General features: G+C 43.2%; 1 protein-coding gene across 4 annotated transcripts in view; it reads left to right on the top strand.

Annotated features, from left to right (window-relative positions):
- Clybl (citramalyl-CoA lyase) overlaps positions 1–26,471 on the top strand; it is a 287,801-nt gene that overhangs the window by 109,674 nt on the left and 151,656 nt on the right. For all 4 annotated transcript variants that reach the window (XR_006020670.1, XM_042054112.1, XM_038310333.1 and 1 more), the window contains exon 2: positions 15,021–15,207. Coding sequence is in view for 3 of the 4 variants with exons in the window: in XM_042054112.1 (XP_041910046.1) it covers positions 15,021–15,207 (187 nt within the window). In the remaining variant the exon portion in view is untranslated. The remainder of the gene's footprint in view (positions 1–15,020; positions 15,208–26,471) is intronic.

The following is a 26,471-nucleotide window of genomic DNA, read 5'->3' as shown; positions in this document are numbered from 1 at the left end:
TGTGCTTTCACACTCGTCGGCAGCATTGTACTGACTTACGTTGCTGGGAAATTTATTTGGAAACTGAGGTTGGTCCCGTGTTTAAATCCTTCCATGTTTTGATTCGGATGTGCACGCTGGACCCTCATGTGTTCCCACATAGTAGTTTTCAGGGCATGGTTATAATATCTGCTAATTGTACCTAAGGATGCTGCCTTCATTGTCTCCCCTGTGAGGCACAGGTGCAGCCTTGTGGCTGCCCCCTGCTCCCAGAATGCCTTTTGCCAAGATCGTCCTTGTGTCTTTCTGGAAAGGGTCTGCCTTGTTCAGCAGCCCCAAAAGGTACTTGCTTAGCACTTTTCTCGGACATTCTTTTCCCCAGTTTTGGAATATAGAAGAGGAAGCTGTTGCAGCCCAGACGCGGCTATTTCAACAGCTTGCCTCACATCTGTTGAGCTGCATTGTAACTTAGTCGAGCATTAAAGCCAGAGAATTATGCCCGTTTTCCACCTCTGTCAATATGGTGGCTCTCATTGGTTATGAAACCAAAAAAAAAAAAAATCTAAATGCTTAGGTTTAATTTATTTTTGGAAATAACCTGAATCTGTTTAGAAATCTATGCTAAGTTAAAAAAAAAAAAGAAAAGAAAAAGAAAAAAGTTTGTCACCCTCTTGCTTTTGTAAGTAGGCATGGATACACCAGAAATTTGCTCTCTCTTTTTAATAAACTTGAATTTTGAGGACGTTTCTACTTTCATCTATCAAGCCTGTGTGGTATGTTCCCGTTGAAGAGACTCAGCTTGAATCTTTCATCATTACACATGTTTTCTTCTTGAGTACTGAAGTTGGGTGCAGACAGCTGTTTGATTTGGAAAACATCACATTTCTTTGTTTCATTCCTTCCTGACCAGTTTGTTTTATTTTGTAGCTGGGAGTTGTGGGTATTTTGTCTTTGATTCTTTTCTTCCCTCTTTTTTTTTTACAGTTCACAATAGAAGAAGATAAGAAGATACAGTTAGTGGGCTTTTTGTTTTGATTTTGATCTTTTTTTCCCTTTCTTTTTTTTTCCCTCTTGCATATTTTTCCCTTTCTAGGGAGAGAATGTTGCTGACCAAATTTAAAACACTTGGGTGTTTTGGATCCCTGCAGGGCCATTTTAAGTATTTGGACCTGTAAAGGGCCCCAGTAATAACTACCTGAATTGCTTTTAATTACACAATATAGCTGCATCATTTTACTTGAGATTCCTTTTGATTGATGCTGCAAGGCAATTGTAACCGCGGATGATGGGATTAAGTGCCTCTTGAAGTGACTTTAGCTTCTTGTGGGAACAAAGGGAAAGAGGGAACGCTCGGTTCCTTTTTGCCTGAGAAGCCTTTCTCTTCCTTGCCACATAAAGAAACACAATTAACAAACATTATCCCCAGAGGTAAATTGAAATGTACATGCAGACAAGAAGGGCTCTTGACTGCAATTAGACATATATGATCCAAGGTATTCTGGTCATTCATTAGTGCTAATTGTTTGAGGAAGATGCTCAGAACAAATGATTAAAATGTCGGTGCCGTAAGGAGGATTAAGAGCCGCGTGACAAAAACGCAGGCTCTCAGCTGTCCTGACGACCTGCTTTGCAAAGCCGTTCTGTCTCAAGGGCTTGCTTGGTGTCGCTCTGTGGTGAGCTCTCAGGTTTGTTCTGGACCCGGTGGTGTTTATAACAAACAGTGTCTATCTTTCTTTCTTAATTAGTGGGAACTACTGTGCAAATATTGGTATTTTATAATTGAATATTATTTCCACTCTCCTGGGCCCTTGGGCTGTCATGGAAGTCTGTTGGTTTTGCTAGGAATCTGCCTAAGCTATGGTAGGCTGTATGTCTTGACTCTGTTTTTCTTTAAAATGTCAGATGTCAGGGAAGACATGTGTGAAAGGTTGCTCGATTGCATGTTTGTTTGACTGCCGGAGACAAGGACTTAGGTAGCCCATACTGCCCTATGGTGATCAGACTGGCTTTGTGCTTCCTTAGTGGTGGGATTTGCAAATTGCGTCCATGCCCTCGTAGGGGAGAACAGTCCTCCAGATCCTTTGGCAGCTCAGACTTGTAGTAGCGTCCAGAGATCTAATGGAAACTACCTGGGAAGGAACGGTTTGCCCGTGACAGTTTTGGCATTCTGCAGGGTTCCTCATGGCTGAGGGATTGGGTTATAGATCCATTCGTGCCAGACTTAAAAGGAGCTAAACTCACCAGGACCTGGGGTCAGAGTAAGACTAATTTGGAGAGACAGTTGGTCATTGAAACACCTCCATCTTGATGATCCAGTTGCCGGTTGAGATTATGAAGTCGGCAAGAGAGATGAAAGACACCAAAGAAGTGGGAAAGAGAGGGCCTTGATGGAAAAACAGGACGAGGAGACACTGAAGTAATTGTGAACTTTATCAGGCAGGCAGGAGCTGGAAGCAGTGTGGTCCTAATAGGTATTTCATGCTTCTTCCTTTGTAGCTCACAGTCTCCTCTGTGTTCTGCTTCAGTTTCTACAACGCAGGGAGAGGGGACTTTGGTACCCTGAGAACGAGCAGCAAGGCCAGGGCATGTAGCTCAGCTGGAATGCTTGCCTCATAGGCAGAAAGGACTGTCACATAAACCTGGATTGGTAGCACGTGCCTATAATCTCAGCACTGGGGTGGTGGGTAGGAAGACCAGGAGTTCAAGGTCATCCTCAGCTAAAGAGTTTGAGGCCACCCTGTGCTACAGGAGACTCTGTCTGAAGGGAAAAGAGAAAACCAGCAAAGGCTTTCCAACCTCCAGGGTCTAGCCTTGTCACCCAACAGTAACTACCTCTTAGCCTTTCATTAGCCACTCCAAAGGAAGATAGTTTCAGTATTAGACAAGATGCAGGATAGCTTTATACACTATTTTATAGACTTTATAGAATATTATCACATTCTGAATAAATACACACACACATGCACACACACACACACACACACCCTTAGCTGTTCTTAAAATTAGAGCAGGTTCCAGGAGACCTTGCCTTAGACAGAGATGGAGAAAGTGAGTTCCTGTAGTCTATTAAACATTGAAGACAAAACAAAGTCTCTTTATATTATAAAGATACTTCTTATTCACAACCATAAGTTTCATTTTAATTTCATCACACTTAGCTCTGAATAATTACAAAGGAAGAAACAGTCTTAATCTTATTGTGGGTCCCACACAATCAAAGCTGTATCACGTGATTTTAGATCTCAGCTTGTATTCGTGGGTTCCGTGTGTGTGATATGGGTCTAGCAATTAGACTCAGGCTGTATTCTTTCTAAAAAATTGTTGGGAGAGAGAGGAAAACAGAGAGTGAGTGCACAATATTATACCCTCCCAAAAATCTACAGGCCAGAATTCTCTAGGGACTGTGGCCAGCGAAGATATCAAAATTCAAAACTATGTAGCTTTTTGGCCTCCTTTTCATTGAGATTGACACTTGAAAGGAATTTTTGAGCAATCTGAAAAGGAACCAGAGATTTCACTAACCAAGATCAGCTTCATGACAGTTATTATTATTATTTTTTTTAAGTGGAAGAACCATTTTCTCAAAATTGCAGGACCATTTCCCCCCCTTTCTGGAATGAAAAAGAATTCTGCCTTCATTATTTTTCTCTATCAAAGAAACCAGTCACGGGAGGCATTAATTTGACACATGTAGCAGCCTTTGAACTCCATAGAACTGTGATAGGATCAGTCTGGGCTGCCGTAGCTTAGTTGGCGGAGTGCTTGCTCAGTACTCCTGAAGACCAGGGTTCCATCCCAAGCGCTGTATATAAACAGGGCATAGCGGCACACAGCGTGGTCCAAGTGCTTGGAAGGCAGAGGCAGGGGGATTAGAAGTTTAAAGTCATCCTTGGCTGCCTGTTGAGTTTGAGACTAACCTGAGGTACATGAGATTTAAAAAATGGAAGAACCCATGGCTGCATCTGTTAGGTCTACAGTTGTCCTTTCTGGCTGGGAGTCCCTGCTGGTCAGAGGTTGCAGTTTACCATGGCCTGGCAGCTCTCTCCCAGCCCAGTAACATGGAGGACTGGCCCCACGCCTGGGCAAAGGGCTTCCTGTTCTCTGCCTAGCCTTACCTGGAGGATGTCTCTAGGCCAGGATGCCCATGTATCTCTAGTGTAACCCTTCAGAAGCTCCTCCCACCCCCGCTGGGAACACTGTGACTGGACCGTGCTTCCACAGATGACAACGGAGACTTGTACTAGGAGCCTTATGATAGGAGTGTGCTGCTTAATGCAAATTAGGGTTGGCTCAGGCTACCAATCCTACACATCCTCTATATTCGGAAATAAAGTTGAGCTGTGTCACTGGAGCTTTTCTCCCGGAAGGCTGTTCTGTGTTCATAGCCATCAATGCTTTCTGTCATTGCTTCTGTCCCTTTGTCCTCGTGGACTGGTGGTCAGAGGACCTTGAGGAAAAAGGGGACCCCCATACTTTTTGGCCTTAAAAGTTTAAAAACAAACTTTTGTAGCTCACATTTGTGTAAACAGAGACTGTGCTTTTGTTTCCTGGCTGTGTAGACCCAAATATATAGAAACAAACTATATTAATTACATTGTTTACTTGATGACTCAGGCATATTCCTAGCTAGCTCTTATATCTTAAAATAATCCATTTCTATTAATCTGTGTATTGCCACGAGGTTTGACTTAGTGGTAAGGTTCTGACATTTTTCGCCTTCGGCATCTACATGGTGTCTCCTTGAGTCCGCCTACTCGCTCTCTATATCTCTGTTCAAATTTCCTGCCTGGCTTTACTCTGCTAAGTCAAAACAGATTTATTCATCAACCAATAAAAGCATCACGTACACTAGACAGAAGGACATCCCATATCATCTTCCTTTTTCTGTCTAATGAAAAAAGAAGGTTTTAACTTTAACATAGTAAAATTACATGTACAAAACAGTTATCAAGCAAGAATTATAGTTATAATATTTAGCCCATTTACATTTGGCAAACTAAGAAAAATACTCTATCATCTATCTTTGTGAGTCTAAGGTTTATATCTACTTTATTTTTTATCATAACCAAGGAAAACTGTAACTATCTAGTCTTCAACTCCATCAAAGACACCACAAGGATATAATATGACCTAAGTAAGCAGGAAGTATATTGTAAGTAACTTTCAAAACTCTAGAATTGACCAAGACATTTTGCTGCCTGGAGAGTCACCCAAAGGTCTTCTGTAACATTGGAGCACCCATCTTTAGCCTACAGGCCCATGGTAGCCTTGAACTCACAGAGATCCATCTGCCTCTGTCTCCCAAATCCTAGGATTAAAAGTGTGTGTCTACCATTACCTGACCTCTAGTGGCTTTGGCTTTGCCTCTGATCTTCAGGCAAGATTTATTTATTAAAATACAAATAATATACCACTATACATTTGCTTATTCCCCATTAAAGTTCTGAATTACCCAGGAAACGACCCTCTTGGCTTTAACTGTTCCTTTTACCCTCAGTACATTCAGTGCTAATGAAATCTCTTAAGTAGGAAGAGTTTCGTGAATATTTATTTTTATTTAAAAATGTCTTTTAATTGATTTTTTTTACTTTATACATTGCTTTATATACGTGATATAATTTGATCCACACCTCATTTCTATAGCGGAGGTGTTATTATTTATTCGTGTGTTTATTTGGCTTTGGTTTGTTTGAGTTTATGCCCCTTGCTGGCCTGGAATTCGATATGTGGAGGGGCTTGACCTCAAGCCCGTGTCTCCCAAGTGCTGGGATTGTAGGCCTGTGCCAGCTGCACACATGTTTATTTTACTCAACTTCCTTATTTTAATTATTTGATTACATACGTGTGTGTGTGTGTGTGTGTGTGTGTGTGTGTATGCACGCTGTGTCAAGCATGCAGAGGTCAGAGGACGATTTGAGGGAGTTGATTCTCTCCTACCATAGGGGTTCAGGGGTGGAACCAAGTCCTTAGGCTGGGCAGCAAGTTCTTTTACCATTTTTGGTTTTTGGGGAAAAGTCTTAGTAGTTGCCCAGGCTGGCCTTGAACACTTAGACTCCAGGTTAGAGTGATTCCCTGGCTTCTCAGTTCAGTGAACTACAGTTGTGCCTGCCACTCCTGGCTAGTGGATAACCTTGGTGTTGCTATGGGAACATGATTTCCCATACTCAACATTGGCTTTTGATAATATTCGCTACTAAATGCTGCTTCTTCTGCTCTAAGTTTTATAATGAGATCTTGGTGATCAGAACACTGAACAATTGAGCTAGGTCTGTTCCGAACGTTCTTCTTGAGCGAGTTGTGGAAATCTTTATCTCTTTTAGTGACTTCCTGAGTTTCCAGATCCAAAGCTGTGAATGGTCTCTGTTGAGACAAAGGGAAGCTTGACTGGCAGGTCCTTTAGGTTTCTAATGACAATTGGCCAAGCTCTTTGACATGCCTGATGCAACTGTGCTCCAGTTCCTTTGCAACTGGGTGACCCTTGAGAATCCGTCATTTAGTCTTTCAGGCTGAGTCCCAAAAAACCCGCCGTGGGTATTAACAATGCTCTGTTGAGGCCTGACATCTTGCTGCTCACGGTGGGATATGCTGTCAATCCCAGCTTGGGGAAGGCAGAAGCAGAAACATCTCTAGGGGCAGGCATCGGTGGGGTGACATCCTTTTGGGGCCCTTTGTGTTTTCAGGAGCCCCAGAAAGAACAGATGCTCCCTGTATTGTGTTCTTCACATTTCGGGTGAAGATGTGAGATTGCCCCATCTTTTTTTTTTTTTTATTGAGATAGCATCTCACTAAGTAGCCCTGGTTGGCATGGACTGCTCTATGTAGATTGGGCAGGTCTCGAACTCAAGAGACCTGACGGCCACTGGTTCCTAAGTGCTGGGGCTGGAGATAGATGCTGAACTAGGATGTTTCTCTCTCGACACCATGTCACACCAGGGGCAAACAAAAACAAAAACAAACAAACAAAATCTTCCAGTTTTCCACTCACATAAAATTCTGTTCCTTCTCTCAGCAAGAACAAGGAAGTGCAGGATTAAGGAGAGTAACCACTAATGGTATGTGTTTTTGTCAGTCCCCAGCATAAAGCAAGTAGTCATGCAAGTGTACACTCTCATGCACATATACACACACGCACACTCAAGTGTATGCAAGCATACACTCACATGCATACACACACACACACACTCAAGTGTACACTCCTCTCTTCACCCCACCCCTACTCCAGCACCTCCCCTTTCCTCCCTGACTTGTACTTTGCAATCAGCCCAGCAGGCCTCCCTTCTGCCACCCATCTTCATCCTCCCTCATCCTTTTTCTTCTCCTCCCACTCTACTCTCAGCTGCCCTTGACTTCCTCAGCCTCCTTGCACTGGGCTGGTCTGTCCTTCCCCCCTCACCCTTGCTTTGCACAGATGTTCCTCTTTGCCCTCAGAGGAGCTACCAAGCTCTCTGATGTTGAGCCACCCTGGAAACGACCCATGCTTTCCTTAGTAAAGACAGGCTGCAAGCCTGGATCCCCATGGGATGCACTCATGATCAGCGCGGTTGTATGGAGCTTTCCCTGTTCCTCCAGCTTGCTGCTTTTCCCAATCCATGCTCTCACCTGGACACCTAGAGCTTTGTGGCCACGCCTGACGGACTCCCTGGGAGACCATGAGGTACTCCTGGAAGGTCACCATGATGGTGCAGCCCATAGCCCTTCCTCAAGGAGGGCTGGCCTCTGGCAGGCTGTGTTTATTATCTTCGTGCTTGATGCTGAATTTGAATAGCCCTGTGCATGTGTTGGCAAGGGGTGTGGATGCACCAAGCAAGCCAAACAGATTTGGTACTGTTCTTTTTGAGATGTTACATTGTCTAGGCGGGACTTTAATTCCTGGGCTCCTGCCTCAGGCTCTTGTGTAGCTAGGACAGACAATAGGTTCTTGCCCCATGCTCATCTCTACTATTAATATTGTTGTTGTTATTAGGCAATAACTGAGACTGTACCCAGGACCTCACCAATGTTAGACCAATGCTCTACTACTGAGTTATGTAGTCCCAGCCCTGAAGCTCTTTGTCTTATTTTTATGATAAAATATACAGAGCATTAAAACAAACCATCCTATCCATTTTTAGTCATACAGTGGTTTAAGAATATTTTAAATGTGCGGCTGTTGCTGTTGTCCACCCTCCATCTCCTAAACTTTAGTTTTTCCTCAAGCAGAGACTCCACACCCTTTAACGAACAGTTCATACCTTTCTTCCTCCTCCCCCCTACCTTTCTGCTTTCTGGATTTTGGTTTGCTTTAGTGTGTGATGTGTGTGTGTAGATGGTCTGTGTAGGTGTGGATATATGTAAGTGTGTGGGGAGGATGTGTGCTGGGGTGTGGGGGTTATATTATCCAGCGTATTGTGGTATGTGTGTGTGTGTGTGTGTATGTGTGTGGGGGGGGTTAGGTGTGTGTCTGTCTGTGTGTGTATGTATCTGTGTGTGTATATATGTGTGTGGGGTTAGGTGTGTGTCTGTCTGTGTGTGTATGTATCTCTGTGTGTATATATGTGTGTGGGGTTAGGTGTGTGTCTGTCTGTGTATGTGTCTGTGTGTGTGTATATGTGTGTAGGGTTAGGTGTGTGTCTGTCTGTGTGTGTATGTGTCTGTGTGTGTGTATATATGTGTGTGGGGTTAGGTGTGTGTCTGTCTGTATATGTGTCTGTGTGTGTGTATATGTGTGTAGGGTTAGGTGTGTGTCTGTCTGTGTGTATGTCTGTGTGTGTATATGTGTGTAGGGTTAGGTGTGTGTCTGTCTGTGTGTGTATATATGTGTGTGGGGTTAGGTGTGTGTCTGTCTGTGTATGTGTCTGTGTGTGTGTATATGTGTGTAGGGTTAGGTGTGTGTCTGTCTGTGTGTGTATGTGTCTGTGTATGTGTGGGGGGGTTAGGTGTGTGTATGTCTATGTGTGTGTATGTCTGTGTGTGTATATGTGTGTGGGGTTAGGTATGTCTGTGTGTGTGTGTGTGTATATGTGTGTGGGGTTAGGTGTGTGTATGTTTATCTGTGTGTGTGTGTCTATGTGTGTGTGTTGAGATGGCTTTAATATATAGCCCAGGCTGGCCTTGACCTGGTCATCCTCCTGCCTAACCGTCTGAAATGCAGGGCTCAAAGGCCCAGGCTGCACACCTCTGTCTGTGACTCTGACTTCTCTAGCTATCTTCTAGATCAGGACTATGTATCCCTTGTCTCTTCGAGCTTCCTCCATGCCTATAAAGGGCACGTGTAACTCTTGGCGTGGTATTTGTTGCCTTTCTCCTTTTGTGTAGGCAGAGACTCCTTGCATCAGGGTCACTCACAGGAACTAGCTTTGCCCCTTTGTGTCCTTGTCGTCCGAGGAAGTGGGGCTTCAGATGTCACACCGTAGTTACTAAAGCCGGGTGTGAGAACTCATGCCTGTAATCCCAGCACGTAGAAGGGTCCACATGACTCTGAGGCCGGCCGGGGCTACGTAGTGAGACCACGCGTCACGTAAAGTATGCTGCTGCAGTTTGTTGTGTCTGCCCTTCACCCTACTTTCCTAGGGGCTTCCCTGACAGCCCAGAGTAGAGCAGCAGGGAAACACAGCCCTCCAGGTCCTGCTTGGCACATGGATTACCAGAGAGGCCTCCAGGCAGGGCCCGCGGGACATGCATCAGAAGGGAACCCCATGTGGGTCTCCCACTACCACCCTGTATGTGTCTGCTTTGGACACACGACTTCTTCATTTTGGTCCTAATGGAGCTTAGAGAGGTACTCTTTTGTTCACGGGGAGGGGTTTATATTAGGAATATTTTCTCAGCTTTTCTGAACCAGTCACACGTTTATCTGCGGCTTATATACACATCTTGAGAAGGGTCTTGTCTGCCCGTAGGAGGACAGATAGCTGTCGTGTGGCTCTTCCATCCTCGGAACACTCCCCCTGGTCTGCGCGCTGTTGCCATAGTAACCAAAACAGCTTTTCAAAGGAGGGATGGAGTCTCTCGTGGGCACTTGAGAACTTAGCGGAGTGAGAACATAAGCGGGGCCTCAATTATAGATGCTGGCGTAGATGCCTGGCTATTAATAGCTTAAGCCGAGCGGAAATTAATAGGTGAGCTTTGCTGTCATGTGGAGGGTAGAAAAGACGCACCGACTGACGGGCTCTTACCGTCACTTAACACACAGGCCGGACAAGACGAGAACTCAGCTTTTTTCGTTTCACATCAGTGCTAGGAATGGGACTAGAGTCTTGAACACACTAGGCAAATGTTCTACCCCCCTGGGCTCCATGCCCACCCTTGGTTTTTTATGTGTAGTATGTGTGAGGATGCATGCATGTGTGTTGCACAAGCACAGAAGCTAGAAGACAGCCTTGGATGTTGTTCTCAGGAATGCCTTCCGTTTCCTTGGAAACGGTCTAGACCTGGAGCTCACCAAGTAGGCTTCGCTGGATGGACAGTGATTCCCAGGAACCCTTTGGTCCCTGCCTCCCTAGCACTGGGGTGGCAAGGGTGCACCTCCATGCCTGGCATTTTGACATGCGCTCTGGAGGCTGAACTCAGCTTCTTGTGACTGGGAGATACACACTCTACAGGCTGAGCTGTCTCCCCAGGCCCCCTCCACCCTATTTTCTTTAATTATTATTTTTGAGACAGTACCTTGTTATATGACTCTGATTTGCCTGAAACTTACTATGTAGCATAGGCCGGCACTGAAGTGGCAATGTTCTTCCTTCTTCCTCCTAGGAGCTGGGATTATAGGCACGTGCCTTCCCTTCATCTGTGGCTCAGTTTGTTGAACAGAAGCTCTTATATCAGGGCGGCTTCCACACACTGTCCTAGCACGTACACTTAACTGTATGTTGTCTCACCCTGCACCGATGATGTGATTGTCTGTGCAGGAGACAGCCCGAAACTCCACTTACCTGTATGTAGCTGTGGGAACTCCAGGGTTAAGGCAGATGCTTGACTTTGCCTCCAAAGAAATTCCAGAATGAGCCAGTATGAAGCAGAGTTGGGAGTTCCTCCAAAGGAGATTTATTTGGACAGGTTTGTTGGTTTTTGTTTTTAATTTTTTAAAGACAGTGTTTTTCTATATAACAGCTCTGGTTGTCCTGGAAGTAACTCTGTAGACCAGGCTGGCTTTGAAATCAGAGATCCGCCTGCCTCTGCCTTCCGAGTGCTGGGATTGCCTGTGTTCTCACCACCACCCTTTTGTTTGTTTTGTTTTTGGAGACAGAGCCTCACTTGTAGCTCTGGCTGGTCTGGAACTCTCCATGTAGACTGGGTTGCTTTGGGACTCACTGAAATCTACCTCCCTCATGTGTGCTGGGATTAAATGTATCCTCCATCATGCTCAGCCCCTGAGTTGATGATTTTTGTTATGCTTTTATTAAGACAGAGTCTTCGTGTAGCCTATCCAGGTTGGCTGAGCATGGACTACTGATCCTCATGCTGGGGCTACAGGTGTGCACGAACATTCCTGATTGAATCTGATAAGTTTGTAAAAGCTCCCAGGCATAGTGGTTTTATTGATTCTTAGGTTGAGAGCCCCCTACCCCTGGGGCCTAGATACAGAAATAGGTAACTAGGTAAGGGGAGGGAGGACAGCAGAAGATGAGTCAGGCCAGGAGGGGCCTCTCTCTGAAATGTCACCTCCAAAAAGGGTAGCTCAGTGGAGAGAACTCACCATAAGGCTCCCACATTATTTTCAACTCATGCTTTGCATATTGCTTGAATACATTTACATGTTGGCTGTGAAGAGGCCGTAACTCCAAGCGTGGAAGATAAAGTAAGTTTGATCTTGTCACCTATTGTGGTTGTGGTCATAGCAGTACCCACGCTGAACACAGCTCAAACACAGGACAGATTTGGGAGTAGCCAGGGATGGGGGAGAAAGAGAGAGGAGACTTGCAGGAACCTCTGTACTCTGTGGAGCCAAGACTGCCGTGTTCTGAGGCCCCTAGAGATCATAGAGTCCACAGTAGAACCTGAAACTCAGATCCCCTGCACTTTTTATTTCAAACATGTCCTACCCTTTCCCTCCCTCCCCATCCCCTTTGTATTCCAGCCTTGAGCCTTCCTGTCCCCGTTTCATGAGCCATTCTATTGGATAGCCCTCTCTGGACATGCTGTTGCTTTGGGGACACCTCACCACCCACAATGCTTAGTGTACTGTAGCCTGGGGCCTTTCCATACTGCAGAGACCTAGACCAGGTACCTGGTAAGGGCCACCATGGGGCTGCGTGCAGTGTCTTCAGGACCTGGATGAGAATGCAGCAGGAGGTCCCTTTTGTACTTGATGTATACATCCTGATGTTTGGTTTTCCTTCAGCCTCTGTCAGTCAGGACCTTAGGATAAATAGAATTTCAAATCAATTGGCTTTATGTTTTCTACTATGTTTTACTGCCGTTCTGAACTTTTGGAATGCTTTTGTTAGTTTGTTCTCAGCCAGTTATAAAAGGAATGAGAAAGGAGTGTGGCGTCCTTTCTGATAAATGTTTAAGATAAGGGAAACACGCGAAGGCAGAAAGTAATAGTCTTATTGCCTCTACAGTCTAGAGCAATCCCTAGTCAGATTTCATAGAACTTCATTCTAGGTGTTTCTCATTGGATATTTTACTAAGTTAAGATACAATGCATTTATAATGTTTTATCTTCCATTTAAAAGCACCAGCTCAGGGGGACCAGAGAGATGGCTCAGGGGGTAAAGGGCTTGCTGGGTGAGCCCGATGGCCTGAGTTTGATCTCCACAACTACATAAAGGTAGAAGGAGAAAAACGCCTCCCAAAAGTTTTCCTTCTACGCCTGTGCCCTCCCACACTCACACACAGAGATAATAAATAAATAAATAATAACTTATAACTAAGATGTTTCTTCATTTAACATTGGATATCTTGGTAAATATTTTTCAGCTTTATTGAAGCAAAATTGATGATACTGTAGATTGAAAGTGTACACCATAATGCTCTGATGTAGATAGGCATTATGCAATTACACCTTAAATAATCGGCACATCCATTACCTCTCATAGCTAATGCATATTTGATGAGAATAATTAAAATCTACTCTCTTAATAAGTTGGAAGTATACGATATATTGCTAGTATAGCCTCCAGGGTTTATCCATCTTTTAGTCACAAGTTTGAACCCTGGACCAACAACTTCTGACTTTCCTTACCTTTCTTTGCTTCCTTCCCCCACAGTTGTGTTGAAAAAGACAGTGCTACCTTAAATCACAGAGCTACCTTAAATCACAGTGCTACCTTAACTCTGAGAGTAAGAGGTGAACCTTGTGTCTGTGTGGTGGGGCATGGAGGTCAGGGTCTTCTTGGGTGCTGTCTGCTTTATTTTTTGAGAGGTGGTCTCTTACTGAACTTGAAGCTCACAGATTTGAATAGATTAGCTGGCTAGCAAGTTCTAGGGATGCTTCTGTCTTTGCCTCTCTAGTGCTAGAATTATGGGCATGCATCATTGTAGAGTCTTGAAGGCTTAGATATTTTGGAACTCCAAAATCCAGTTTATTGTTTCTGTTTTGAAAGGGAGGGTTTGTGTGTGTGTGTGTGTGTGTGTGTGTGTGTGTGTCCTAGGATGGATTCAAACTCAAGACTCTCCACCTCTCCCCCACCCCTCCTTCAATCTCTAGACCTGACTGGCCTCTTATGTAGCCATATGTGATCAGTTCAAGACAATATCGCTTCCTAGGTAGTAGGATTGCAGGGGTAAACTACCATGTCTTGTTTATGCATTGTTGGGAATCAGTCTAAGGTTTTGTGCATGCCAGGTAAACACTCGACCCACTGAACTGCATCTGTAACCTGGTTTCAGTCTCTTGAATACTGGGATTCTAGGCATGACCCGCTGTGCTGAGCCCTGGAATTCTGGAATCCACTGAAGGCCTCAAGTGGACTTCTCAGTCATGTCTTAGCTGTGTATATGTTTGTAACGATCTGCACACTGCCTGATGGACTCAGGGTAGATCATAACAGGGCCATATTCTCCAAATATTAGGGGCTGTGTTTTGATCCCTGCTGTGAGAAAGAGGTTGATGCTGTTGCTGCAACAGCAAGCCCCAGAACCTGGAGGGCGAAGCAGGAAGCTCTTGAGTCCCAAGCCCATTTGGGTTCTAGAACAAGGGCTTGCCAAGGAAAAACAAACGAACAGCAAAAACCTCAGAGCATGATAGTTGTACCTAATGGAACTGCCATCAGGAATTTTTCAGAACTGGCTTCCACTGGCTTGCTTTTTCTTCACACAGGGCCTTATTTTCCTGTTTCTTTGTACAGTTTCTTATTCTTAATATTGAAAACTGAGTATGTGAATCTAAACATATAGTAAGTATGTGACTCAGATTCCCCAGGGTTTGCCCTGAGTTTGAGATCAGCCTGGGTACCACAGTGATGAGCCAAGACTATTGAACAAGACCTAGCTCAAAAAGCCAAAAAATTAGGTGGGGACGTTGGCACACACCTTTAATCCCTGAGCTCTAGAGGCAGAGGCAGGTGAATCTTTGTGAGTTCAAGGCCAGCCTGGTCTATGTAGTGAGTTTTAGGATAGCCAGAACTACATAGTGGGATTTTGTCTTGAAAACAAACAAAAAAGCCAAAATAGGGTAAGAGAAATGGCTTCGCACTTAAGAGTGCATGCGGCTCCTGCAGAGGCCTGAATTCAGTTCCTAGCATCAATTCTGGTGGCTCACAACCCCCTTCAGCGTCAGGGGACCCCAAAGACCTCTTCTGGCCTCCTGTTACCCCATTCCACCACCATATACACATAATTTAAAAATTTAAATATTTTTAAAAAGCCAAAATGAATGAATGAATAAAGAGTTCATTCACAAATTTATTTATTTTTTAAAATTTATTTAGCTTTATTTTATGTGCACTGATGTCAGATCCCCTAGAACTGGACTTACACGCAGCTGTGCGCAGGTGCTGGGAGTTGAACCTGGGTTCTCTGGAAGAGCAGCCAGTGCTCTTAGCCACTGAGCCTTCTCTCCAGCACCCGTATAAGTGCAGAATTCCATTTTGAACTAACCCTAGTAACTTCTCTTTCAGGAAGGCATCCACCGTGGCCAGTATCTGCAGGCCTGGGTATAGCTCCTTGTCCACTCACAAGTATATCCCTCGAAGGGCAGTGCTGTATGTGCCTGGGAATGACGAGAAGAAAATTAAGAAGATTCCATCCCTGAAAGTAGATTGTGCGGTGCTGGACTGTGAGGATGGAGTGGCCGAGAACAAAAAGGTACTGGCCTGGTTTTCCGGCGAAGGGAGGGATGCTGGGCTAGAATTCGGGGCTCTTGAGCCAGCATCATTCGCTGTTGACAAAGTGTCAACCTCAGCCTTCCTTGATGGTTAGGGTATTTGGACTCAGTACTTTATATTGGTTCTAGCTCTCTCTTACGTGTCTTATCTGAAAGAAGGGACACATTCGTCAAAATATATCTTGAAATCTTGACATTCAGTATCTGTGACTGGTGTACGTATAAATAGAGAGGTAATCTATTTTGCTCTGTGGTAGTGGTTGACCTATATAAATTAGATGCTTCTAGAATCATGGTAAAAGATTCTCAAAGCAACTGAATACAATGAAGAAATTTATTTCTTCTTCCTTTTTTAAAAAGTTATTTTATTTATTAATTTATTTAGAGACAGAATCTCTCTGTACAGTCCTGGCTGTTCTGTAACTTGCTTTGTAAACCAAACTGCTCTCAAACTCAGATTGACCTGCCTCTGCCTCCTGAAGATCAAAGGTGTAACATCGCTTGGCTTAGGGGCTTCTTTCTTCCTTCCTTCCTTCCTTCCTCTTCCTTCCTTCCTTCCTTCCTTCCTTCCTTCCTTCCTTCCTTCCTTCCTTCCTTCCTTCCTTTTTTAAGATTTATTTATTATGTATACAGTGTTCTGCTTGCATGCATATAACCCTGCAGGCCAGAAGAGGGCACCAGATCTCATTACACATGGTTGTGAGTCACCATGTGGTTGGTGGGAATTGAACTCAGGACCTCTGAAAGGGCACCCAGTGCTCTTGACCTCTAAGCCACCTGTCCAGCCCTTTATATTGAATTTTGGTCTCAGGTTGTCTGAGACAGATGACCAAGAACATGTAAGGTGGTTTTCCACCGATGAGTGATTATTTCTCCTACTTACTTAAGGAGATGCTCACAGAACTCAGAGCTGCTTGTGGCTTCTGGCCTGACTAGTTTATAAACAGGTAGATGGGGGTGCTTCTGATCTTCCCTCATTAAAAAAACCAAACTGGTTTTAATTTTAAAACTTATAAGACAGGCTCTAATTATTTCCCAAGCTGACTTCCAACTTGCAATCTTTCTGCTTCAGCCCCCCAAGCCTGGGATTACAGAATAGCAACACCAGACTAGGCACAGAGGTTTCTTACCTGGTAGTTGAATAGTAGATACTTTTGGTTTATTTATTTTTATTTTTTTAATATATGTTTTGCCTGCATGTTTGTCTGCACCATGTGCATGCAGTATCCACAGAAACCAGAAGAGGGCATCAGATCTTTCAGGACTTATTAGCCACCATGTGGGTGCTGGGAACTTAACCCAGGACCTCTGGAAGTGAAGCCAGTGCTCTTAACTGCTGAGCCATCTCTCCAGCTCCCCATTTTTTGCTGAACTTTCTATTTATTTATTTATTTTGAGATGGGTTTTTCTGTGTTGCCCTGGCTGTCCTGGAACCCACTCTGTAGACCAGGCTGGCCTCAGAAATCTACTTGCCTCTGCCTCCCAAATCCTGGGATTAAAGGTGCATGCCACCAGAGCCGGCTTATTTTCAAGATTTCAAGTAATGAACATGCATTTGTTTGGTAATTAGGTGAAATATGTAAATCTGTATAATAATAATTTATGTATGCATGCAAATGCTTTGGTTAAAAACATGCTTTCTCCACCCTTTGTTTACCTATTGAGTCCCTAGGCCATCTGGATTCCTGCTGTCGGGGTAGCGTCTTACTCCCCATGATCTGAAGGAGCCTGTCTGAACTGTACTGCTTTCCAGAATAATTACTTTCCTTGGAGAGTCTAGCAAACAAATATTTGCCTTAATTAAAAAAAAAAGAGTTAATTTCCCATATCTTCTTAATGATGAAATCCAAACTTCCCAAGTCTTTAGGAAAAGATTAGAATAAACATGTAGAATCTAAAGCGTCTACTCAATGTCTTTGGTGTATAATTAATACAATTAATCTTTCTCCTAGAGATTTAAGTAAATAGACTAGATTTTTTTTTTTAAGACTCTAAAGTGATTCTAGTATACCCCTCTCAAAACTCGCGTAGTGTGCGCTCAGATTAGATACCAGGTTGTAATTCCAGTTCTGTGTAACCTCAGGGAATTCGCTGTGCTTCTTTGCCTCAATTTCTTATCTAACCCATGGAGTTGACGGAGTTGACAATATCTCCTTTTGTCAGGGCTGGGGATTATTATGGGAGAAAAGTAGATAAAGTACCTGCAAGTAGCTTGACTTCCTACAGGAAATGGGTCAGATATAGCCCGTAGCAATTGCAATTGGAGGGATGTTTATTTCAGCCAGCACAGCAGCCCAGTAGCGCCCGGAAGCCTGGATCAAGTTCCAATTATATTTCTTCTCCAGTCTTGAGGCTGTCCTCTGAGACCCGCCTGAGGATCTTTTCTGTCCCTCTCATGAAAGTATGTGTCTCCTTCCTGCCTTACATCTGTGTGTGTATCTGTGCGCTCAGCCATTGTGTGCCTAGATAGCAACAGTTGAGCTACCAGTTAGAAACCTGAGGGGATGAGCAAGCCACAGTTGCCATCTTGACTCCCACGTTCATTCAGCGTGCGTTTATACTTTTTTGTATAAACGTGTGCATGTGTGTGCGTGCGTGTGTGTGTGTGTGTGTGTGTGTGTGTGTGTGTGTGATGTGTGGGTATGTTTGTTGTTTGAGACAAGATCTCACTACATAGCCCTGGGTGTCCTGGAACTTATACTGGCCAGGCTGGCCCCAAACTCACAGAGCCATGCTGGAGTTGAAGGCATGTGCTGTAGTGTGGAATTGCGGGCAGGCCTGCTTTTCGTCCTGCCCGGCTCTCGGCCACCAGCTAGCTTATGCCCCGAAATAACAACACACAAATTGTATTCTTTTAAATACTGCCTGGCCCATTACTTCCAGCCTCTTACTCACATCTTGACTAACCCATATCTAATAATCTGTATAGCACCACAAAGTGGTGCCTTACCAGGTAGATTCTAGCGTACGTCCATCTTGGGCTGGAGCTCCATCGCGTCTGGCCTCTCTCTCAGGAGAGGCACAGTGGTCGAGGTATGGGCTTTTTCTTTGCCTAAAGGCCACTTCTGCCAAAGAAGAAGACAAGCTCCCAGTGGAGTGTCTTTGGTGCTCAACATTCTCTCGGGAGTAGAGTGGTGTTGCCAGGAGTGATTGTGTCTCATAAGTACCAAACTCTAGGTTAGATTAAAGGCCATGTTCTACAGCTCTTCAAAGAGGTCGAAGATTATACTATCTATACTAAATATAATTTCTATGTATCTAAAAAACCTGAAAAACAACTGTGCAATAAATGAGGACAATATCCCCAAACGTAAACAATGTCATTATACAAATAATATCAGAGGTAGAAATGTACATTGCAATATGATAAATATCTCAATATAACAATTGTTTTAAACAGAGGTAGAAGCATACTCTCATACAATAGAGGTAGAAGCATACTCACATACAATGTTCAATATACAAGAATCAACACCAATGCAATTTTCTAATAACAATAATTCACAAATACTAATCATCCCATCAAACCAGGTAATCCCCCCCCCTTTTTTTTTTCATAAACACCCCTGAGTCCATATAATACCTCCCCCATCCCCTCAACCCTATACCATCTACTAAATGATGTCCCTAAACCAGAGGGCAAACTCTGTTGGGAGAGGGGGCGTCGTCCTCTAAGATTGCTTCTAGCTGACATGGGGGCGACGTTCTTCTCAGGGGGTTCCATGAAAGCAAATGATGGTAAAATTCCCAGAATAACATTTTGTCGAGGAAATTGTAACTAGCCTCTGAGTGTTTTGAGGAGGTCCGGCCAAAGTGTTGTCAAAATTGTACACCATTTGAAACTGTCTTGTGTAGTTGGTACCAAAAAAAAAAACCAAAAAAAGGTCTAATTTTAGCGCTATTAAAAACATGACGTCATAGTAACCAGGTGAAATTGATGTTGTGGGGCCCCATCTTCATCCTGGAAACTTCAAAGATTACTGAAGGAAAATTTGTTGTTTGTTACAGGAAAGGTAAACATTATCTACAAAGACATATACAGACATATATATTCGATGAAAGGTATAATAAAGACAGACAGATATGAGGAAAGGCAAAGAAAGTTTATCAAGTATCATCATCATCATCATCATCATCATTATTATTATTATTATTATTATTATTACTATTATTATTCTGTCCCATTTCATGGCTCCTGACCTGAGACAGAAACTCTGAGATATCTCTTATAAACAGGCTTGGAATTGAAGAAGAACTGAGCCATAGTCCAACTCCAAAACCAGCTCTATATACATATAAATAAAGGCACAGTATATATGTAAAAAAAGTTTTATACTTACTAAACATATTCGGGTTCTGTGTTGATCCATATTAGGTTGTAACTAGTGTCCATGAATCAGTATTTAAATATCCAGGGTCCCTTAAGTTCTTTGAAGATGAGTGGTTTCCTGTGGAGATAAGAAAAGAACCCTGCCCCCAACCTATATGCTTTTCTTACCATCAGTATGATCATCATCCTTGTGAATGAATTATTTTTCTTTTCCAAGGGGCTTCTTCTCTTCAAACCGAACCTTTATTAATTTTGACGGTATCCACAATTTTTCCTCTCCTGTGGAGACAAGAGCAAAACCCCTTCCCCAACGCAGCACATCTCCTGGCTTCCACTGCGAGGTCAGCACATCCTTGAAATAAACTGGTTGATTTAATTCAGCAGACTTTTCCATTATCCAATGTCTTTCTGCAGCCGTTGTCCCCTTCTCATTAGCGTTGAGAAAATTCAAGGTTAATAAAGCACTATGTAACCTATTTCTAGGGGTATTTTCCACCCCTTTCTGTTTGTTTAACATGTCCTTTATAGTTCTATTTGATCTTTCTATGACTGCTTGACCTGTAGGATTGTATGGTATACCTGTAACATGCTTAATATTGTAATAAGCAAAAAACTGTTTCATTTTCCTAGAAACATAAGCTGGACCATTATCCGTCTTTATTTGTGTAGGTATACCCATGATGGCCATAACTTCTAATAAATGAGTGATTACTGAATCAGCTTTTTCTGAGCTTAAAGCAGTTGCCCATTGAAAACCTGAATAAGTGTCAATGGTGTGGTGTACATATTTTAATTTGCCAAATTCTGCAAAGTGAAACACATCCATCTGCCAGATTTCATTCCTTTGAGTGCCCTTTGGATTAGCCCCTGCAGGCAGTGGTGTTTGGTTATAAAAAGAGCAAGTAGGGCATTTCTTTACAATTTCCTTAGCTTGTTGCCATGTAATAGAAAACTCTTTCTTCAAGCCTTTGCTATTGACATGATGTTTTTTATGAAATTCAGAGGCCTGCAGCACACTACCAATCAACAATTGATCAATTTCTGCATTACCTTTTGCTAGAGGACCTGGCAGACCCGTATGGGATCTGATGTGTGTTATATACATAGGGCAAAGCCTGTTCCTGATCATGTCTTGTACCTGGATAAACAATGAGGTTAGTTCTGTATCATCAGGTATAAATTCAGCAGTTTCAATATGTAAGATTACTCTTTCTGCATATTGTGAATCAGTAACTATATTAAGCGGTTCTTTAAAATCCCTTACCACCATAAGAATGGCATATAATTCTGCCTTCTGGACAGAATCATAAGGGCTTTGTTCCACCTTACTCAAATCTTCTGATTTGTAACCTGCTTTCCCTGATTTATTAGCATCAGTATAAAATGTACGTGCTCCAGTTATCGGAGCATCACGGATGATTCGAGGGAGAATCCAAGAAGTTCTCTTTATAAAGTTAAGCCTCTTGCTTTTCGGATAGTTGTTATTGATTTCTCCCAAAAAATTAGCGCAAGCTCTTTGCCATGGTTCGTTATCTTCCCACAATTTTTTTAGTTCATCAGCAGTGAAAGGCACTATAATTTCTGCTGGGTCTATGCCTGCTAGTTGACGAAGTCTCAATTTGCCTTTTATAATTAATTCAGAGACTTTTTCCACATAAGTTTTTATTTTCTTACTTGGTTTATGTGGTAAAAAGATCCATTCTAAGATAATATCATCTCTCTGCATTAAAATTCCTGTAGGAGAAATTTTGGAAGGCAATATGACGAGAATACAACTGAGCTCTGGATTCACCCTGTCCACATGTGTCTCTTGTAATTTCTCTTCAATCATTCTCAGCTCCTTTTCTGCTTCAGCTGTTAATTCTCTGGGACTGTTTAAGTCTTTTTCACCATCCAAGGTTTTATTTAAATGAATTATCATATCAGGTGTTATGCCAACAGCTGGTCGTAAGCTGGAAATGTCTCCTAACAACCTTTGAAAGTCATTGAGAGTCCGTAACCGATCTCTCCTAATTTGTGCTTTTTGTGTCTTAATTTTTTGTAAACCTATTTTATAACCTAGATAATTAACAGAATCTCCTCTCTGAATTTTTTCAGGAGCAATCTGCAATCCCCATTTAGGTAAAAGTATTTTTACTTCTTCAAACAGTCTTTCTAAAGTAGCCATGTTTGAATCAGATAACAGAATATCATCCATGTAATGATAAATTATCGACTTGGGAAATTGCTTGCGTATTATTTGCAATGGTTGATTTACAAAATATTGGCACAGGGTGGGAGAGTTCAACATGCCCTGTGGGAGGACGGTCCACTGGTATCTCCTTGTAGGTTGAGAGTTATTATAAGTAGGCACTGTGAAGGCAAACTTTTCTCTGTCCTTTTCTTGTAAAGGTATAGTGAAGAAACAATCCTTTAAATCAATTACTATGAGAGGCCATCCTTTTGGTAATAAAGATGGCAGAGGAATTCCAGATTGCAGAGAGCCCATAGGTTGAATAACCTTATTGATAGCCCTGAGATCTGTCACCATTCTCCACTTACCAGATTTTTTCTTAACAACAAATACAGGAGAATTCCAAGGGCTGGTAGATTCTTCTATATGTCGAGCATCTAATTGCTCTTGTACCAGCTGTTCTAAAGCCTGCAACTTTTCCTCAGCTAAAGGCCATTGCTTTGTCCATATTGGTTTCTCAGTCAACCATTTTAGAGGCAGTGCTGTTCGTATCTCTGAAGGGCCATCAATTGCTTTGCATTCTTGTACAGCCCGAACAGCCGGTTTCTGCCTTCTGTAATATCTTTTAATATTTCCCTCGGTGATATAGGCTCTAGAAGCAGCAGGAATGTTAATTTGGGTATTCCATTGCTGCAACAAGTCACGGCCCCATAAGTTCACTGCAATATTGGCTACATATGGCCTTAATTTTCCTATTTGTCCTTCTGGCCCTATGCATTCAACCCATCTCGTGCTCTGCTTTACTTGAGATAGGGTTCCAATTCCCAGGAACTGAACATTTACATCCTGAAGAGGCCAATACGGATGCCAAGATTCTGGAGTAATGATACTTACATCCGCACCTGTGTCCAGTAGGCCAGTAATAAAAACGCCATTTACACATACTCTTAACTTTGGTCTTTGTTCATTTATAAAAGTCTGCCAAAATACACGTAACTCATCTTTCAGGCCATTTTTGCTTTTAACAGCAGGCATGGGGCTTTCTAATTTTCTTGATGAGGCATGTTCTCGGCAGTAACCGGAAATGACTGGACCACATTCGTCATGGGGGCCTGCGAGAGGCCCCCCATTGAGTTTCCCAGTGGCAACAGGTTGCCTTGTCTATCTCTTGTTGACCTGCACTCATTTGTCCAGTGTCTGCCTTTTCCACATCTCCTACATATACCTGAAGGCTGAGTCCTCCTACGTCTGTTATTTCTAGAAGAGGCATTATTATTATTATTGTTATTATTATTATTATTGTTGTTGTTATTATTATTATTATTATTTCTGAAAATCCGTTGTCTGCAATTCCTTTTAATATGTCCCATCTTGCCACAATTAAAACATTTGGTAACTTGATGCCTCCTTTTTGCATTAGAAATTGCTTCTTCGACCCATGCTTCAGTGCCATAGTCAAATGATTCAACATTCATTGTATGTAAGACCCATTCGTCCAAGGGCGCTGATCTCATCTTTAAAGGCCCCAGGATCCTTTTACACTCCACATTGGCATTCTCATAAGCCAAAGATTCAATTATTATACGTCTTGCTTCTGGGTCAGATATCCCTATCTGTACAGCTTTAGTTAGCCTTTGTAAAAAATCACTAAAGGGTTCTCTCTGACCCTGTTTAACTCTGATATATGATTCCAGTCTCTGTCCTGGGTCTTGAACCCTGTCCCAAGCCTTTAAAGCTGCTGTAGTACATATGGATAAGGTGTGTTCATCATAATTCGCTTGTTCCAGAGGATCGGAGAAAAGTCCTTCACCTAGAATTTGATCTAGGGAGATCTCAATTCCCTTTGCTCTTTCCTGCTGTTCTAAAAGTTTAGCCTCTTGTCTGAACATGCATTTCCAATTTAATTGTGACCCACTCTCTAGAACAGCTGATACTAATTGTACCCAATCATGAGGCGTTGCCTTATTGCTTATAGACCAAGTTTTGAGCATCTCTCTAACAAAGGACGAATGTAGCCCAAAGTTCATAATGGCTTGTTTAATTTCTTTGAGATCATTCATACGGACGGGTTCCCATGTATATTCCTTGATGACTTTAGGGTTTTTGGAACCAGTCACCTTTTCTGACGTTACTATTGGAAAGGCAGGTAGAACTTTATGGAAATTATCCCGGAGAGTTTTACTCATTGACGGAGTTAAATTTCGCCTTTGTACCGTTTGCTCCTGTTCTATAATTTCCTCAATCTTTTCTAATCTGCTTACTATTGCCTTCTGTAAGGCCTGGATCTCCTGTCCAGAATTATGCTCCAAGGCCTTCATGGAGGATTCCAAAACATGAAGTTTGTCCAGTAGAGTTAGTGTCTCATCCTTGGATAGAATTTTCATGGCCTGAATTGTGCCTTCTTGTATTGACAATCTGTCAGCCAATCTGTCATATCCTTTAGACAAAGTCCGATTTTCACATTCAGCAGTTTTAATTCTCTCTGATAATGTTTCAGACAGGGACTGAAGTTTACGATCCAAATCAGCTGTTCTCTCCTCCGCAGCAATGAGTCTCTCCTTAATATCAGACTGTAGTTTTTCTAAATTTTGCTCATTTGACCGAGTCATATCAGACAAAGCCTTATTCCCTTCCTTGAGACCTTCAAACTCTTTCTTGGTGTCCGTCTGAATTGTTTTTGCAAATACCTCGACCGACTTAAAGTTGTTACTCAAAACAGTTGTGCCCTTTCTTAAGCATTCAACCTCTGACCTAAGAATCCTGGTTTCATTCTGTAAGGACTTTATCATTTTTCTATTTTCAAACCATGTAAGGGAGAAACCAAATACGAGAAAAATTGCAAGCCCTATAAACATCCAAGTTATGGGAATATCATATGTATCCTGTAATATTTCTACCATAGTACAATTAAATAGACTGCAGAAGCTTTCAACGGTGATATGGTCAGACATTTTTTTTTTTTTTTTTTTTTTTTAATCAAAAGAAATTTTACCTGAAATGACCGTTCCCTGCCAGTAGGTCGCTAGGGCAATAACCGCTCGGCCAAACCGAGTCACACACACGTCCTTTGCTCCGTACAAGCGGGGCTGGGACAGGCTAGTCTGGGAAACTGCTCTGAAGCAATCAAGAGCCCAAGGCCGAATCCTTGCCACGCAGTGTGGGAACTGGAGCTGAAGGCTCCCAAATGCCCGAGTTGGACGCCAATGTGCTTTTATGCCCAGCTTCATGCATGCTTGCTTGCGCACACGTGTGTAGATAGCAGATGTCAACTTTGAGTGTCCTTCCTCAGGTAGGCTCCTCCTGGTTTTCTGAGACAGTTTGTTGGTTAGCAAACAAAGAGAGGCAGGCTGGTAAGGGAGTCCCAGGGATCTGCCTATCTCTGTCTCCTTGTAGGACCCAGCCATGACAAGCTCAACAGAGGCCTGAGTCTCAGTAGTTTTCCCTAAGGCAATACCTGGTTCCAAGAAAGACCACAAACTGAGACCACCCAGGCACCACCCAGGAACAGACCATCCAAAGGAAATTCCTAACGTTCCAACCATTGTAGACAGGATCACCTGCCAGCACACACCCATCTCTTTTCACCAGGACACCCCTCGACAAATGCCAGCCAATCAGGGGTCCTGAACCTTAGAAATCCCTCACCCCTACCTTTGCTAATATAAAAACCCAACCCCAACTGAGCTGGGGGTTCTCTGATCTTGCCATGTTAGACACAGGAGGGTCCGAGTTTGCGAACTTGTGTAAGAATAAAGGGTCTTTGCTTTTACACACAGGACTTGGTCTCCTAGTTGGTTTGGTTTTGGGGGGGGCTCCGTGATCTGGGCATAACATCCTCAGTGCCGGGATTACAAACCCGCCACCACACTCTGCTTTTCACTAGAGGACTGGTGAAAGGATTTGCAACCAAAGAGGATCTTGGAGATGTGGGCCAAGAGATACTGAAAAAAAACCACATCTCACAACAGACCTCATCCAAGAGATTTACTGGGGAGAGGGAGGGGTACAAAATGGCCTCCTCTGGGCAGGATAGAGACAGCTACAGACCAGGTCGTGATGGCAGGCTGTATTGGGGTGTGGAGCGTGCGCGGAGGGGAACACAGCTAGGGAGAAGGTGGAAAGTGTGGTATTGACCTTTAATGATGGTGGGGCTGTTGTGGCTGAGTCACTGAAGGCAGGGTGGGGGTGGGGAGCACTGACTCTGGAATGTGGGTGGTGCTTAGTTGACAGCTGGGCCTCATGCTTGTGGATGACAGAGATAACACCTGGTGGTGTCTTTATTTGGACACTCCGTTCTCATTACAGTTGAATAGTGCATTGATTGCTAACCATACTTTTTTTACAAATGGAGTTTAGAGTAAACTAGAGCTCCCTTTAAAAAGCCACAGAAACCCAAGGCGCTGGTGGTGCAGGCCTTTAATACCAGGAGGCAGATGTAAGCGGATTTCTTGAGTTTGAGGCCAGCCTGATCTACAGAGTGAGTTCCAGGATGACTAGGGCTACACACAGAGAAACCCTGTCTTGAAAAACAAAATCAGAAAACAAAACAAAACAAAAAAATCCATAGAAAAGCCTGGTAAGCCAGCACAGGGTTTGATAGTGTTTGTTTTGTTGTTAAAATTCTTTCTAGATGTGATGGTTAGATTGGTCAGCTTGCCGGGATCTAGAGGTTTGGAAATGAGCTTCTGGGGCTGATTGTGGAGGGTCCTTGTGAGCGTGGGAGGCTCGCCCACTGTGGGTAT

This window comes from Arvicola amphibius, chromosome 13 (assembly GCF_903992535.2).
Source record: "Arvicola amphibius chromosome 13, mArvAmp1.2, whole genome shotgun sequence".
Lineage (NCBI taxonomy): Eukaryota > Metazoa > Chordata > Mammalia > Rodentia > Cricetidae > Arvicola > Arvicola amphibius.
Note: the sequence above shows the minus strand (reverse complement) of the source record. Positions and strands in the feature narration are given on the sequence as shown.